Genomic DNA, 15,508 nt, shown 5'->3' on the forward strand with positions numbered 1-15,508 from the left:
GACGGGGTTTCACCATGTTAGCCAGGATGGTCTCGATCTCCTGACCTCGTGATCCGCCCATCTCGGCCTCCCAAAGTGCTGGGATTACAGGCTTGAGCCACCGTGCCTGGCTGGAGACTCTTTATCAAAAGTAATGCCAGAGGAAGTCTGAGGAATTAGTAGTGTTCCCATCACTTGTTTAGAGTGTGCTATTCTAAAAGATTCTGATTTCCTGGAATGACAATTATATTTTAACTTTGGTAGGGGAAAGAATTATAGGACCACAGTCTTCACTTCTGATATTTGTAAATTAATATTTTATTGAACTTGTTTTGACCATTAAGCTATATGTTTAGAAATGGTCATTTTATGGAAAAATTAGAAAAATTCTGATAATAGTGCAGAATAAATTAATTAATGTTTTACTTAATTTATATTGAACTGTCAATGACAAATAAAAATTTTTTGATTATTTTTTGTTTTCATTTACCAGGATAAAAACTAAGAATTAAAAGTTTAATTACAGTCAAAAGAAGAAAGCACTGTTCATTATTATGGTTATGCAATGATTTCTCATTCTAAAGAATAATTTGTCCCAGAGTCTAGCTACAGTGCAATCTCAATCCACATGCTATTAATTTAGGTTGTGTGATAATCTGATTATTCATTCACCATTTCCTACTTAACATTTTTTGACACTCTTCACAGATACTTTTCCCATATTTCTTGATCATCCCGGGCCATTTTTTTTTCTTTTTTCTTTTCTTTTTTATTAGAGACAGGGTCTTGCTTTGTTGCCCAGGCTGGCCTCAAACTCTGAGCTCAAACAGTCGTCCCGCCTCGGCCTCCCAAAGTGCTGGGGTACAGGTGTGAGCCATGGCACCTGGCCCCAGGCTATTAATCTTTTTTTTGCACCTGCCCCTTATTTCTGTACTGTGACAAGTCCCAGCATTGTGTTGTGGGACTTACACAGAATACTGACAGTTACCTCAGACTTGGTCATGTCTGTGCTCAGTGCATATTAAGAGCTCAACCAAAGTGTGCTGAATCAACAGCCAATGATAATAAAAATGATAATAAAAATGAGGGCCCAGGAGATATAAATTAGCAAAGCATTTTCTCCTGAGCATTCATACATCTTTTAATATTTGTAGGCAGTTTAAAATTGAGCTCCCAAGCAAACATTTGAGAACAGACACCTTGAGCAAACCGTGAAATCGGTGAAAATAAGAATTTATTTTAATTTTTTTGAGATAGGATCTTGCTTTGTCACCCAGGCTGGAGTGCAGTGGCATGATCTCAGCTCACTGCAACCACTACCTCCCGGGTTCAGGTGATTCTCCTGCCTTAGCCTCCCGAGTAGCTGGGATTACAGGCGCCCACCACCACGCTCGGCTAATTTTTGTGATTTTAGCAGAGATGGGGGTTTCACCGTGTTGGCTAGGCTGGTCTCGAACTCCTGACTTCAAGTAATCCGCCCGCGTCGGCCTCCCAAAGTGCTGGGATGATGCTTGAGCCACCATGCCCGACCTGAAGACCGGCATTTATACCCATGGAGTGCAGGAAAGGACCTTGTAATTGTTAACAAGTGACACTTAGTGGCAGATGAGACCTAATGAAGCCAGGCCCACCTTCCACACCAGATTATAAATTCCCCCGGAGCAGAGTAAATGTTTTATTCACCAACATGCCCAGATCCCTCGCAATGCCTACGCTTGACAAACACCTGTTGTGAACAAGTGCACGAGGCAGCCTAGCAGCTAGAGTATTTCGAGGTCATCCTAACTCGGTTACACTTTTGAATTTTTGTTTTTTGGGTTTGTTTGGAGACAAGGTCACCCTCCACTTGGGAGCAAAGTCTCCCAAGCTGGAGTGCAGTGGTGGGAACTCTGCAATCTCAACCTTGTGGACTCAAGTAATCCTCCTGCTTCAGCCTCCGGGGTAGCTGGGGCCAAAAGTGCGCGCCACCTTGCCCGGCTATTTTGGATTTCCGGTAGTGCTCTCGCTATTGTGACCAGGCTGGTCTCGAACTACTGGGTTCAAGCAATTCTCCCACCTCGGCCTCCCAAAGTACTGGGATTACAGGCGCGAGCCACTCGCCCGGCCGGGTTCCACTTCTGAAAGCTTGGGGAGCCGCTGGGCCTTCCAGGAAAACTGCTCCACCTCCCGACTGCAGGCAGAGCCCCTGGCCCGGCTATCTTTCCAGGGCCTAAAGCTAACATTCGGTCAAGACGCGAAATGAGGAATTCGGGTCAGGGTGGCAAAGCAAAGCGCGATGACAGTGAGGACGACGTCTAGACGCAAACACACATCAAATCGGGCCGAAGCCCGCTGTCGCCTCGAGGGCTAAACCTGGCACCCCGGGCAACGCGCGACTTCGGCACCAGACGCTCTCCGAGTCAAACTACATCCCCCGGCGTGCACTGCAGCGCCCGCCCCTGGCCGGCCGGCGGGGCCCAGGAGGAAGGCGGCCGAGCTGCCCGTCCCGCAGGTCCCCTAGGGCCCTTTCTCTGCGGCCTTTCCCCACCCCGGACCGGGCACTTCTCGGGCTCTGCGACTACCATTCGCCCCGCTCGCTCCCTCAGGAGTCGCCTAGGCTGCGCAGTCTCCCGCCTTCCCGTCAGGCCTTCGCGCCGGCGCTCCCGCAATCACGGGCTAGAGAGGGTGGGCGTTCCGGCTCGGGAGGACCCTTCTGCGGCCCCGGAAGAACCTCGTCCTGGGCAGCGGTGGTGCGGCGGTGGCCGTTATGGCCACGGGACTGGGCGGCTGACCGCCGGGCTAGGAGAGGGCCCAGAGCCCCGAATCTGGGTGGCCGCTGCTCGAGCGCGTCCTGCGCCATGGCCGCCTCCGCCGCCTCCTCGGAGCATTTCGAGAAGCTGCACGAGATCTTCCGCGGCCTCCATGAAGACCTACAAGGGGTGCCCGAGCGGCTGCTGGGGACTGCTGGGACCGGTGAGGCGCGGGTGGGCCACGCAGTGGGTTGCGCGGCCCCGCGCGCTTTGGAATTTTCTCCCACCTTCCTCCCAGACCCGGGCCCGCGTCTCCTTCCTCCGCGTCCTCAGACACGCCCCCTAGGGCTGGCTGGGTCGCAGCCCCGGGTCTCCCTGCCACTGAGAGTGAATTGGGGACGCGCCCAGGGACGCGGGGTTCAGTTCCCTGGGATCCTTCTATGGCCTTCCACATTTTCTCGTTTTTTTCCACTGCGGCAAACAGAGCAGAGGGGCTTTTACATCTGCGGTCCTGTAATGTAGCGTGGATTTCTTTCGTAGCTGTTTTTGTTTGTTTTATGCATTTAGAAGCACTAGTCTCAAGAGAGGTCTAGTTTTCACCAGACTGACAGAGGATCTGTAGCACAGAAAAAGGGTTAAAAACCCAAAGGAGTCATAATTTGGGGTGTTGGTATATACCTGTTATTGGAGGGTAGAGAGCTGGCCTTTAAAACCTTATTGTGGCGTTTAGATGTGGTCTTGTTTTGAACGTTTTTACTGCTGAGACTATTTACTACCCCTTAATTTCATGGTTCAGGTTGCTACAAGTTTTGTCTGGAGGAGCTAGAGTTTTCCGGCCCTAGATCCATAGGAAGACCTGCTATATATAGTTCTTGGCCTCCGGATATATAGAACTTGATGGCAAGGACAAAACTTTGTTTTATTGCTTTTATTTAAGGGTCAGAGCTTGAGTGTTTGCTCAACGAATTACTCAAGGTCATAGGAATTGAATGACTCTGGTGAGAATGAAATGCATGTATTTAATATATATTTATTGTGAGGCTGCTGTGTGCCAGGCACTGTTCTAGGTGCTGGTGAATATTGCAAATTACAGTGAAAAAGACATGCACGTCCCCATTCTAGTGGGTAGGTGATAAACAATATATAACTATTAAGCGGCAGTGTTAAAGAATACAGGAAAATAAATCAGAGTAAAGGAATAGGGGATGGGACTTCAGTTTTATTTTTTTATTATTATTATTTTTGAGACAGAGTCTTACTCTGTTATCCAGTCTGGAGTGCAGTGGTACGATCTCGGCTCACTGCAACCTCCACTTCCCAGATTGAAGCAATTCTCCTGCCTCAGCCTCTGGAGTAACTGGGATTACAGTTGCGCCACCACCCCTGGCTAATTTTTTTTGTATTTTTAGTAGAGACGGGGTTTCACCATGTTGGCCAGGTTGGTCTCTAACTCCTGACCTCAAGCGATCCGCTTTCCTTGGGACTTCAGTTTTAAATAGGGTGGTTGTGAAAGTCCTCTCTGAGGAGATGGCATTTGAACTGAGACTTGAATGAAGAGAGGGAGTAAACCAGAAATCTGGGAGAAGTGAGTGTCAGAAGGAGGGAATAGCACTGCAAATGCCCTTAAGCAGAAATGAGCTTGGTGTGTTCAACGAAGAGCAGGAAGTTCCATGTGTTTGGGATGAAGTGAGCAAAGGAGAGAGGTAGGCAGGGCCAGATCATGTAGGGCCTTGTGGACCATGGTGAAAGACTTGTGCCTTTTTCTAAATATGATGGGATGCAGTTAAAATATATTGTGCAGAAGCATTGTGGGATCTGATTTATGTGATTGAAAAGTTGACTGCGGGCAGGGCACGGTGACTCACACCTGTAATTCCAGGGCTTGGGGAAGCAGAGGCGGGCAGATCACTTGAGGTCAGGAGTTCAAGACCAGCCTGGCCAACATAGTGAAACCCTATCTCTACTAAAAATACAAAAATTAGCCAGGCATGGTGTCAGTTGCCTGTAGTCCCAGCTACTCAGGAAGCTGAGGCAGGAGAATTGCTTGAACCCAGGAGGCAGAGGTTGCAGTGAGCTGAGATAGTGCCGCTGCACTCTAGTCTGGGCAACAGAGCAAGACTCTGTCTCAAAAAAAAAAAAGAAAGAAAAAAAGAAAAGTAAAGTAGACTGCAGGCTAGGCGTGGTGGCTCACACCTGTAATCCCAGCACTTGGGGAAGCTGAGTTAGAAGTATTGCTGTATTGAAGGTTTTTGAGACCAGCCTGGGCAACGTGGTGAAACCCCATCTCTACAAAAAATACAAAAGTTAGCCAGGCATTGTGGTGCGTGCCTGTAGTCCCAGCTCCTGGGGAGGCTGAAGTGGGAGGATCACTTGCACCCTGGAGCTGGAGGTTGCAGTGAGCCAAGATCGCACCACTGCACTCTAACCTGGATGACAGAGCAAGACTCTGTCTAAAAAAAAAAAAGGTAGACTGCATTTTCAACCTGGCACTGAATTTTTGCAATGCCCATTTCTATAAGGCTAAATAACGCAAAAGAACATTGCTTGAAAAATAGAAAATTGAATTCGTTATTACTATGGTTTGAGTGTCCCCTCTAAAACTTATGTTGAAATTTATTTGCCATTTTAATCGTGTTAAGAGGTGGGACCCATAAGAAATGATTAGACCATGAGGGCTCCATCCTCAGGGATTGGATTGTTATCCTGAGAGTGGGTTGGTTGCTGAGAGAGTGGGTTAGTTCAGCCCTCTCTTGCTTGCCTGCTCTCTTGATCTGTTGCTCTTCCACCTTCTGCCATAGGGTGACCCATGGGTAGCAAGAAGGCCCTTGAAAGAATCAGGCCCCTCAGCCTTGGGCTTCCCAGCCTCCGGAACTCTGAGAAATACATTTCTTTTCTTTATAAATTACCCAGACTCAGCTATTCTGTTATAGCAACATAAAGCTAAGATAGTTACATTCACGTTTGTTGTCTCCTCAGCCTTTTTCTCCATTCTGCAAAGAGAACAGTTGGAAATATGTGATTTTTTTTTTTTTTTTTTTTTGAGACAGAGTCTTGCTCTGTCACCCAGACAGTGATACAATCTCAGCTCACTGCAACCTCCACCTCCTGGGTTCAAGCGATTGTCATGCCTCAGCCTCCCGAGTAGCCGGGATTACAGGCACATGCTACCACACCCAGCTAATTTTTGTATTTTTAGTTGACACGGGGTTTCACCATGTTGGCCAGGCTGGTCTCAAACTCCTGACCTCAAGTGATCCACCCGCCTCGGCCTCCCAAAGTGCTGAGATTACAGGCGTGAGCCACTGTGCTCAGCAGAAATAGGTGAATTTCTACCCAACCACAAAATATTCTAAGTTGCTGGCAACAGACATAGTTGTAAATAAAGTATATACATATCCTTAGAATTGTAGTAAGTCCAGCAACTTTACCTCTTATTCACTACCTCGTTCACACTGCTCAATAAATATTTGTTGAATAAATTGAATTTATCTAAGCAAACACATGGTGCCTCATCTCTGAATCCCTCTTTTTCTAGTTCAGAGACCACATCATAAAGTTTTCAGCACTTTAATGCCCATCATGAATTATTAGGCACAGCATAACGTACATAATACAGCCCTTGCATGTAGCTTATGCTGTGTAATTGAATTAAGTTATTTTTCAATAAACACTGAGAATTATTATGTATCAGCCACTGTCTGGGCCCTGAGGACCTCCAGAGTACTTACCTTAAAAAGAAACAAACGCCGGGCGCGGTGGCTCAAGCCTGTAATCCCAGCACTTTGGGAGGCAGAGAAGGGCGGATCACGAGGTCAGGAGATCGAGACCATCCTGGCTAACACGGTGAAACCCCGTCTCTACTAAAAAATACAAAAAACTAGCCGGGCGAGGTGGTGGGCGCCTGTAGTCCCAGCTACTCGGGAGGCTGAGGCGGGAGAATGGCGTGAACCTGGGAGGCGGAGCTTGCAGTGAGCTGAGATCCGGCCACGGCACTCCAGCCTGGGCGACAGAGCAAGACTCCGTCTCAAAAAAAAAAAAAAAAAAAAAGAAACAAACGGCCGGGCACAGTGGCTCATGCCTGTAATCCCATCACTTTGGGAGGCCTAGGCGGGTGCATCACAAGGTCAAGAGATAGAGACCATCCTGGCAAACATGGTGAAACCTTGTCTCTACTCAAAATACAAAAATTAGCTAGGTGTGGTGACATGCGCCTGTAGTCCCAGCTACTCAGGAGGCTGAGGCAGGAGAATCAACTGAACGCAGGAGGTGGAGATTGCAGGCAACAGAGCGAGACTCCATCTCAAAAAAAAAAAAAAGTAAACAAACTTACAACAAAGTGTGTGATTAATCCTAAAATAAAGTTCTCAGAGACTATAAAAAAGGCTGGACTTGAGCATGGGGAAGAGAGGGAAGCTTCGAAAAACTTCAAACTGAATATAAGGGGTTGAATGGGAGTTTGCTAAACAGGGGAAATGCAAAGAGGCAACACAGGAGTTAAAAAACGGAATACCCCCAACTCTGGAGCTTAGAATGTATATGGGAAAGTAGTAGTAGATGGGGCAGGTGAAACAGCCAGATTGTGAGGGGATCTTAGTGTGACATTGAGACATTTGGACTTGATATGGAAAGTCAGTAAAGGACTTAAAGCAGTTGATTGATGTGGATTTTCTTTTAGAAGAAGGGCATTAATGGCTAGACAGAGGACGAGAGAGAGCACAAGAATCTGGGTATAGGGGACTGTGTTAAGAGCCTTTTGGGCAGTTGCCTTGGTAACACAGGAATTTGTTTGACACAGGGTCTCACTCCTGTCTCCTGTCATCCAGGCTGGAGTGCAGTGGCACCATCACTGCTCACTGCAGCCTTGGCTTCCCAAGCTAAAGTGATCCTCCCACCTCAGCCTCCTGGGTAGCTGGGGCCGCAGGCGCATGCCCCTAGGCCTGGCTAATTTTTTGTATTTTTAGTAAGGGTCTCCCATGTTGTCCAGGCTGTTGTCAAGTTCCTGGGCTTAATTAAGATCCAACCACCTCAGCGTCTTAAAGTGCTGGGGTTACAGGTGTGAGCTACAGTGCCCGGCCTAAGAGGTGGTTTTGAGGCAGAAATTAGGGAGAAAGATTCCAGGGTGTCTGTGTTTTTTCACTTGGTCAACTGGGTGAACAATGAACTTAAATAAGAAACATAAGAGGAGAAGCAGAGTTTGGGTTGTGGATGAGAATATCAAAGGTACCTGGAGAACAGAGATCATGACATAATATATGTCCATTCTAGCCTCACAGAGTATTTCTTCATGGGTGCAGCACACCAACATGGCACATGTATACACATGTAACAAACCTGCACATTGTGCACATGTACCCTAGAACTTAAAGTATAATAAAAAATAAAAATAAATAAATAAATAAAATATGGGGCCAGGTGTGGTGGCTCATGCCTGTAATCCCAATATTCTGGTGTGGTGGCTCATGCCTGTAATCCCAATATTTTGGGAGGCTGAGGCAGGAGGATTGCATGAGGCCAAGAGTTGGAGACCAGCCTTGCAACATGGTGAGACCTATCTCTACAAAAAAAAAATATATATATTAGCTGAGTGTGGTGCTGCTCACCTGTAGTCCCAGCTGCTCAGGAGGCTGAGGCAGGAGGATCACTTGAGTCTAGGAGTTTGAAGTTTTAGTGAGCTGTCATCACATCATTGCACTCTAGCCTGGGTGACAGAGCAAGACTTTGTCTCTAAAATTAACAATAAAACATTTATGAAGAAATATGTGATTTGAGAGGGCGTATAGTATAATATTTAACAGCAAGAATTCAAGAGCCAGATTGCCTGAGTTTAAATCCACCTTTTAGTAGCAGTGTGACCTTGGACAGGTTACTTTAACCCAATTAGTTTTCCCTGAAAAATGGGGATAAATCTTAGTGTCTACTTCATAGGGTTTTTGTGAGGAGTAAATGAGTTAATATATGTAAAGTCCTTAGAATACTGCTAATATAGATAATAGAACTACTAGCCGTGTTATTTAAATGAAAACTAAGAATACCAGCCCTGTATACAACTACTCTTACCTTTTTCTTTTTTTTCCCCGAGCACTTATTTTCTGACGTATTAGACACTTAGTACATTTATGATATTTACAGTATATTGTTTGTCTTCCTTTCACTAGGACAGTGGTTTCATTGTGGTCCATGAACCAGCAGCATCAGCATCATCTGGGAACTTGTTAGAAATGCAAATTCTTGGGCCCAACCCCAGACCTGTTGAATCAGAAACTTTTAACAAGCAGTGTGTTTTCACAGCCCTCCAGGGGGTTTCTGATGAAGGCCAAGTGTGAAAACCTCTGAGCTAGAATATAAGCTCAATATTATGTCTTTTTTTCACTGTGTTTCCTAAGCACCAGAACAGTGCCTAGCACAGACTAGGTGCTCCATAGATATCTGTTGGATGATGGAATATGTGAATACTGTGAATTGTTGGAAAGAAAATACTAATATATGATTGTGATTTGTTTCTATTCTACTGTTGTCCACATTTTCATTACTTTAAAAATGGGTATATTCTACCTATTAAAACAACAAAAACAGTATTTCTCCAAAGTACAGTCTCCATTCACTTTCTGCCTTTGAAGGATATTAGAGACAATGTGTCCTATTTTAGGAAGTTTTTGTGGCAGTGACTGTCCATTACCACATACAATAATTATTAATCCATTTAATATCTCATTAAGTACTTATGGCCATAATTTCTAGTCTTGGTTTTACAATCTCTGAAGAGGTCTCTCCAATTACTTTGGAGTACTATAATGTGCTATAATTTCTTAATCTAATCAATAATGTTAAATACCTGTGGTCATGGTTTCTAGTTTTGTTTTTGTCATACCTGAAGACGTCTCTCCATATGTCTTAATGGGTATCGTAAAAATATTCAAAGTTTTCCATTTTAAATCATTTAGATCAGTGTGTATAACACAAGACCCTATTATTTTCGGAGCCAGAAAAAATAATCACTATGGAGTACTGTAGTCAGCTGACCGATAAACACTAATTACTTATAGACTGTAGAATTTCAACTATTCTAACTCCTCATATTTTTTACTGAATTTTGTGTTTGCTCTTAGGTTTTCGTAAGTATTTACTTTCGGAAACAATGGTGGTTCCTATTTATTGAGCCCTTATATTTGGCACTTGCTAAGTGAATGTTATGTGTATTATTTCTTTTAACCCTTTCAAACAACCCTTATGAGGTCAGTAGTCTTATAGTCCCTATTTGCAGATGAGAAAACAGGTTGGTTGAGAGGAATCTGTTGCTTTTAACTCCTGCATGGTGTGGGATCTAGTCAACTGTCAAGGTATAGAAATAAAGGATGTAAGTCCTCCATTTTGCCACAGTGAGGCGCCAAAAGCAAAGTAACCACATATTTATGAGCTGGTGAAACTGAAGTTATTTCCACAACTTTAAAGGGCCAAGATTAGGCATTATTGGACTGGAAATTCAAACCCCCATAAGGAAGAGAGGCTGCTCACCTTGGTCAGACATTAAGGTAGGCTTTCTGTAGTTCTGTTTTTCAGAGCTGTCTGTTTCCATTTTACTCCATGTCAGCATCCACCCAGTTTCCCAAAGGAGACAGAGTTGGTCCCAGAGAGTCCCTCACGTGTGACTGATTTGGGTAGGCTTGTGGGGTGGGGGATAATGGTATTTGAAGTGGTTCATTCTTGCTCATGGTGCACATTCTTCCCAGGATGCCACCTTGCTGTTTGTAGTTGATTGTGACATCAATTCTAACTCCCTAAAAAGAGGAAGAGGTGTTTTGTTTTTTAAGCAAATTTTTTCCAGTTGTTAAAGGCTATACCCTGGGCGCACAAAAATGCCCCTCAGTTGTGTACTGTATACAGTTGTTTACTGTACAGAAAAGCCTTGGACTGGGAGTCAGCAGACTTGCACTCCAGAACTAGTGCTGCCGTACATTTGCTGTTCCGACGACTGGGGAGGCACTCCGTTTCTCCAGGGTCTAGTGTCCTCAGCGGTAAAGGCAGGAAGTTAGACTAGATGATCGCTGAGGTGCATCCTAATTCTAGCGTTCATTGGTTTCATAATTCTGAGCCTGAAGAATTTTTGAAAAGCAGCTGTCGATCCCTCTCAGTTGGGTAGAGATCAGCTTCTTGAATAATCTGCCTCCCTGGCTTTATTATCACAAGAAATGATTTCAAAGGCTTCTGTTTTGTTTTGTTTTAAATCTTAGAAGTCCAGAAAGGATCTCATAAATGTAGTGAAGTTCTTTAAAAGTATGTTAAGTTATAGAGCACTCATAAGAGGAAAGTGTTTTATGAAATCAGGTAGGAAATGGAATATTCCAGCACACAGAAGTTAGTGAAAGGAGAGAGGTTCTGTGGTCTTCTTCTCCCCCTTTCATTTATGTAGTTACTTTCCTGGAATCATTCTAGAATTTGCCTCTTGAGAATGCAGATTTTCATACCCATTAACAAAGGAAGAATAAAGGAGGAGACTTTATGACTAAACACAGTTGTAGAAAAATCTAGGAAAGGAACGAGCTAGGAAGGAAATGTACGTATGTGTACAGTACTGCTTCCTACTGTCTGGCTTGGATCAGGAGTGAGCATGCCTGAATTTGGAGATGTGCGGACTCAGAGCAGTGATGATGCTCAGCACTTTTGGGACAGCTTATTACAAAGTGATATAATACTGCTCCGTGGAAGTAGCCGGTTTTGACTGAAGGTATTATTTCAGTACTGGTAGCTAAGAACACAGCCCCCTCACAGATAGTAATAGCTGCTTTGGTGCTCATTTCAGTTACATCATAGATGGTCAAGAGTCATACCGTTTGCCGTGGTGAACCTTCCCCTACTTTTTCTTTTTAAACAACAAACAGAGCCATGGGTTTTGTGAGTAATATGGAGAAAAATGTCTGGAGTATCTTGTGTATATTAAGGGGGTGTCACACAACAATGAATGAGACATAGTAAAGAGTGTGTTGTCATTTGCGCTTTCAGGCAGTAGCCGCATCTAAGGAGGTTTATAGTTCTAGGATCTATGGCACAGTAAACATGACAAAATAAATTTATGTGTTTCAGAGGAACTTGGTCTCAAGTTGAGATTATAGAATATATGCATCTAAGATGATTTATGGTCACTTAAAAAGTAGGATACATGGACAGGTGTGGTGGCTCACACCTGTAATCCCAACACTTTGGGAGGCTGAGGTTGAGGATTGCCTGAGTCCAGGAGTCAAGACCAGCTTTGGCAACTTGTGAGGTTGCCATGAGATAGTGAGGCCCCATCTCTATCAAAAAAAAATTAGCTGGGTGTGGTGACTTGCACCTGTAGTCTCAGTTACTTGGGAGGATGAGGCAGGAGAATTGCTTGAGCAGGTGGGAGGATTGCTTCAGTCTGGGAGGTCGAGGCTGCAGTGAGCCGTAATCATGCCACTGCACTCCAGCCTGAGTGAAACTCTGTCTCAAAAAAAAAAAAGATACAACTGACATTAGATGCTGTTGTGGTTAACAAAATGTAAATCCATATAAAGCATTACAGTGATATTACATCTTATGTAGGATTGGATTCAAAAGTCAGGGCTTGACTGGGTGCAGTAGCTCACACCTGTTATCCCAGCACTTTGGGAGGCAGAGGTGGGTGGACCACATGAGGCCAGACTGGCCAACATAGTGGAACCCCCTCTCTACCAAAAAAATAGAAAAATTATCTGGGTGTGGTGGTGCACTCCTGTAATCCCACCACTCAGGAGGCTGAGGCACGAGAATCACTTGAACCCGGGAGTTGGAGGTTGCAGTGAGCTGAGATGATGCCACTGCAGTCCAGCCTGGGCAACAGAGTGAGGCACGGTCTCAAAAAAAAGTCAGGTCTTAAGATGAAAATCAGAGTAGACAAATCATCTAAGAAAATCTCAGGATAGCAACTGAATACCCACAGGCCATTTCTTCATAAGCCCAGCTCATCTGTTCTCTTTTGCAGTGGAATGGCTGAGGTGGATGGATCACTTGAGGTCAGGAGTTTGAGATCAACCTGGCTAACATGGTGAAACCCTGTCTTTACTAAAAATACAAAAAAATTAGCCGGGCATGGTGATGGGCACCTGTAACCCCAGCTGCTCGGGAGGCTGAGGCAAGAGAATTGCTTGAACCTGGGAGGCGGAGGTTGCAGTGAACCGAGACCGAGCCACTGCATTCCTGTCTGGGTGACAGTCTCCAGAAAAAAAAAAAAAAAAAGATTGCTCTTTAGTTGGTGGAAGTGCTGCTGGCTTGTGTTTAGGAGTCATATTGAAAAAAGCTGTAAAAGACCATATCTCCATACATGCTACAGCATAGATGAACCTTGACTTTATGCTAAGTGAAATAAGCTAAACACAAAGGACAAATACTGTATGATTCCACTTAACAGTGTACCTGGAGTAGTGAAATTCATGGAATGGGGAGGTGTTTAATGGGTATGGAATTTCAGTTTGAGATGATAAACAAGTTCTGGAGAACAGTTAGTTGTGATGGCTCCACAACGGTGTGAATGTACCTAGCCAGTAAGCTATACACTTACAAATGGTCAAAATGGCAAATTTTATGTTACATGTATTTTGCCACAATTTAAAAAAGAAACAAAGACTATATCCCCAGACTATGAAGGTACTTCCAAAAGAGAGTTCAAAAAGTCGGAGGTTGCAGTGAGCCAAGATCACCTCACTGCACCCCACTCTGTCTTGAAAAAAACAAACATTGTAAACGATGGTAACTTTGTGGTGATAAGTAGATTATGTGTAGATTTCCAAGGAGAACATTCATTTGGATGTATAAATTGTTTTTAAAAAATCAAGCTCCTCATAAACGGAGTTAATTTTTGCTTGTTAGATATGAAGGGATGACCTACTTCCTCATTTTATAGTCAGTGAAGGAGGAGGTGCAGTCCCAAAGAAATGAAGGAAATTATCCAAGTTTACATGCTGAGTCAGGCCTGAACCTGGCACCAGAACCTCACCCCCCTGACTACCAGGAAAGGCATTTGTATGCCTTTGCCCCATACAAATGTTTACCAGGTGACAGCATTCTGGTACCACCTTCATGATTTTTGCCATCCAAGTATCATTATTATGTCACTTATATTTTCTTTTCTTTTTTTTTTTTTTGAGGTGGAGTCTCACTGTAGCCCAGGCTGGAGTGCAGTGGCACAATCTTGGCTCACTGCAAGCTCCGCCTCCCAGCTTCATGCCAGTTTCCTGCCTCAGCCTCCCGAGTAGCTGGGACTACAAGCGCCCACCACCACACCTGGCTAATTTCTTGTATTTTTTAGTAGAGATGGGGTTTCACTGTGTTAGCCAGGATGGTCTTGATCTCCTGACCTCATGATCTGCCCACCTCAGCCTCCCAAAGTGCTGGGATTACAGGCGTGAGCCACTGTGCCTGGCCTTGTCACTTACATTTTCTTTGTGTCAACTTATTTCATGTAAAATACATTTATTTAAAACAACGTTATTTTAAAATGAAACTTGCTATCATATTTTAGATGGAAAACCTGTAGTATAAGTGATCAGAAAACACAATGAAGACAATACTGTTTTAGTTAGATGTTGTTGTTTTGAAGCTAAAGCCTGTTCTATTTTTGTTCAAAGGGGAGATTAGTAATTTTTAGGTATTAAAGATACAGTTAACCAAAGGGATGGAATGGGAAAGGCTGAAAGGGGAATGAATAATGTCTCATTGTTTGAGTCATTACCAGTGCCACACCCAGAGAAAAACAAGCACCATACCAGGCAGGCAGTCTCCCAGCAAGCAGAGGGGATAGAATTTTTAGTTTTGCAGAAAAGTAGTAGATACGAGTTAACATAGAAGTGCTTCACTGTGGGAGTGAAGGTAGGGGGTTTCAGAGAGTCACTATTGATAAACATTCTTTTTTTTTTTTTGAGACGGAGTCTCGCTCTGTCGCCCAGGCTGGAGTGCAGTGGCGCAATCTCGGCTCACTGCAACCTCCACCTCCTGGGTTCAAGCATTTCTCTACCTCCGTCTCCCAAGTAGCTGGGATTGCAGGTGCCTGCCACCATGCCCGGCTAATTTTTGTATGGTTAGTAGAGACGGGGTTTCACCAGGTTGGCCAGGCTGGTCTTGAATTCCTGACCTCGTGATCCACCTGCCTTGGCCTCCCAAAGTGCTGGGATTACAGGCATGAGCTACCACGCCCTACCATAGGAAGCTTATTCTAAGCAGAGGGAATGGCCTTTACAAATGTGTGGAAATAGTAATAAGCATTTGAAACTTATCTATCTTTTCTAGAAGAGAAGAAGAAGTTGATCAGGGATTTTGATGAAAAGCAACAGGAAGCAAATGAAACGGTGAGAACAAGGAACAAATTTTGTTTCTTCTACCTGGTGTTGGTCTTTTCCAGAAGTAATGCTATGAACTGATCACAGATTAACTGTTCCTGTCCATTGATCTTGATTTTGACTATTTCTTACTAAATGAAGCCAGTTGATGGGGATGGTTGTTGAGGGGGTTTGACAAACACAAATGGATAAAGCCTGAAGACGCTCGTGAAATATGACTCTTTGGTAATATATTGCTGATGTGAGTAGTGAGGGCATTCTCATACTTTTACCCAAGCAATCTTTTAAAATCTGTTGTTTCTTTTGCTTGTTTGTTTTTGAGACGGAGTCTTGCTCTGTCGCCCAGGCTGTAGTGCAGTGGGCAATCTCGGCTCACTGCAAGCTCCACCTCCTGGGTTCACGCCGTTCTCCTGCCTCTGCCTCCCAAATAGCTGGGACTACAGGCGGGCACCACCACATCCTACTGATTTTTTG

At 44.5% G+C, this 15,508-nt stretch overlaps 1 protein-coding gene across 2 annotated transcripts in view; it reads left to right on the forward strand.

The window, feature by feature from the left end:
- Positions 1-1,906: 1,906 nt before the first annotated feature.
- The window catches only part of VTI1B (vesicle transport through interaction with t-SNAREs 1B), a 28,159-nt gene continuing 14,557 nt past the window's right edge, over positions 1,907-15,508 (forward strand). For both annotated transcript variants that reach the window (XM_003901953.4, XM_021941903.2), the window contains exons 1-2: positions 1,907-2,931; positions 14,985-15,043. In XM_003901953.4, coding sequence (XP_003902002.1) covers positions 2,817-2,931; positions 14,985-15,043 — 174 coding nt within the window. In that variant the 5' untranslated portion in view covers positions 1,907-2,816. The remainder of the gene's footprint in view (positions 2,932-14,984; positions 15,044-15,508) is intronic.

This window comes from Papio anubis, chromosome 7, assembly GCF_008728515.1.
Source record: "Papio anubis isolate 15944 chromosome 7, Panubis1.0, whole genome shotgun sequence".
NCBI classification, from domain to species: Eukaryota; Metazoa; Chordata; class Mammalia; order Primates; family Cercopithecidae; genus Papio; species Papio anubis.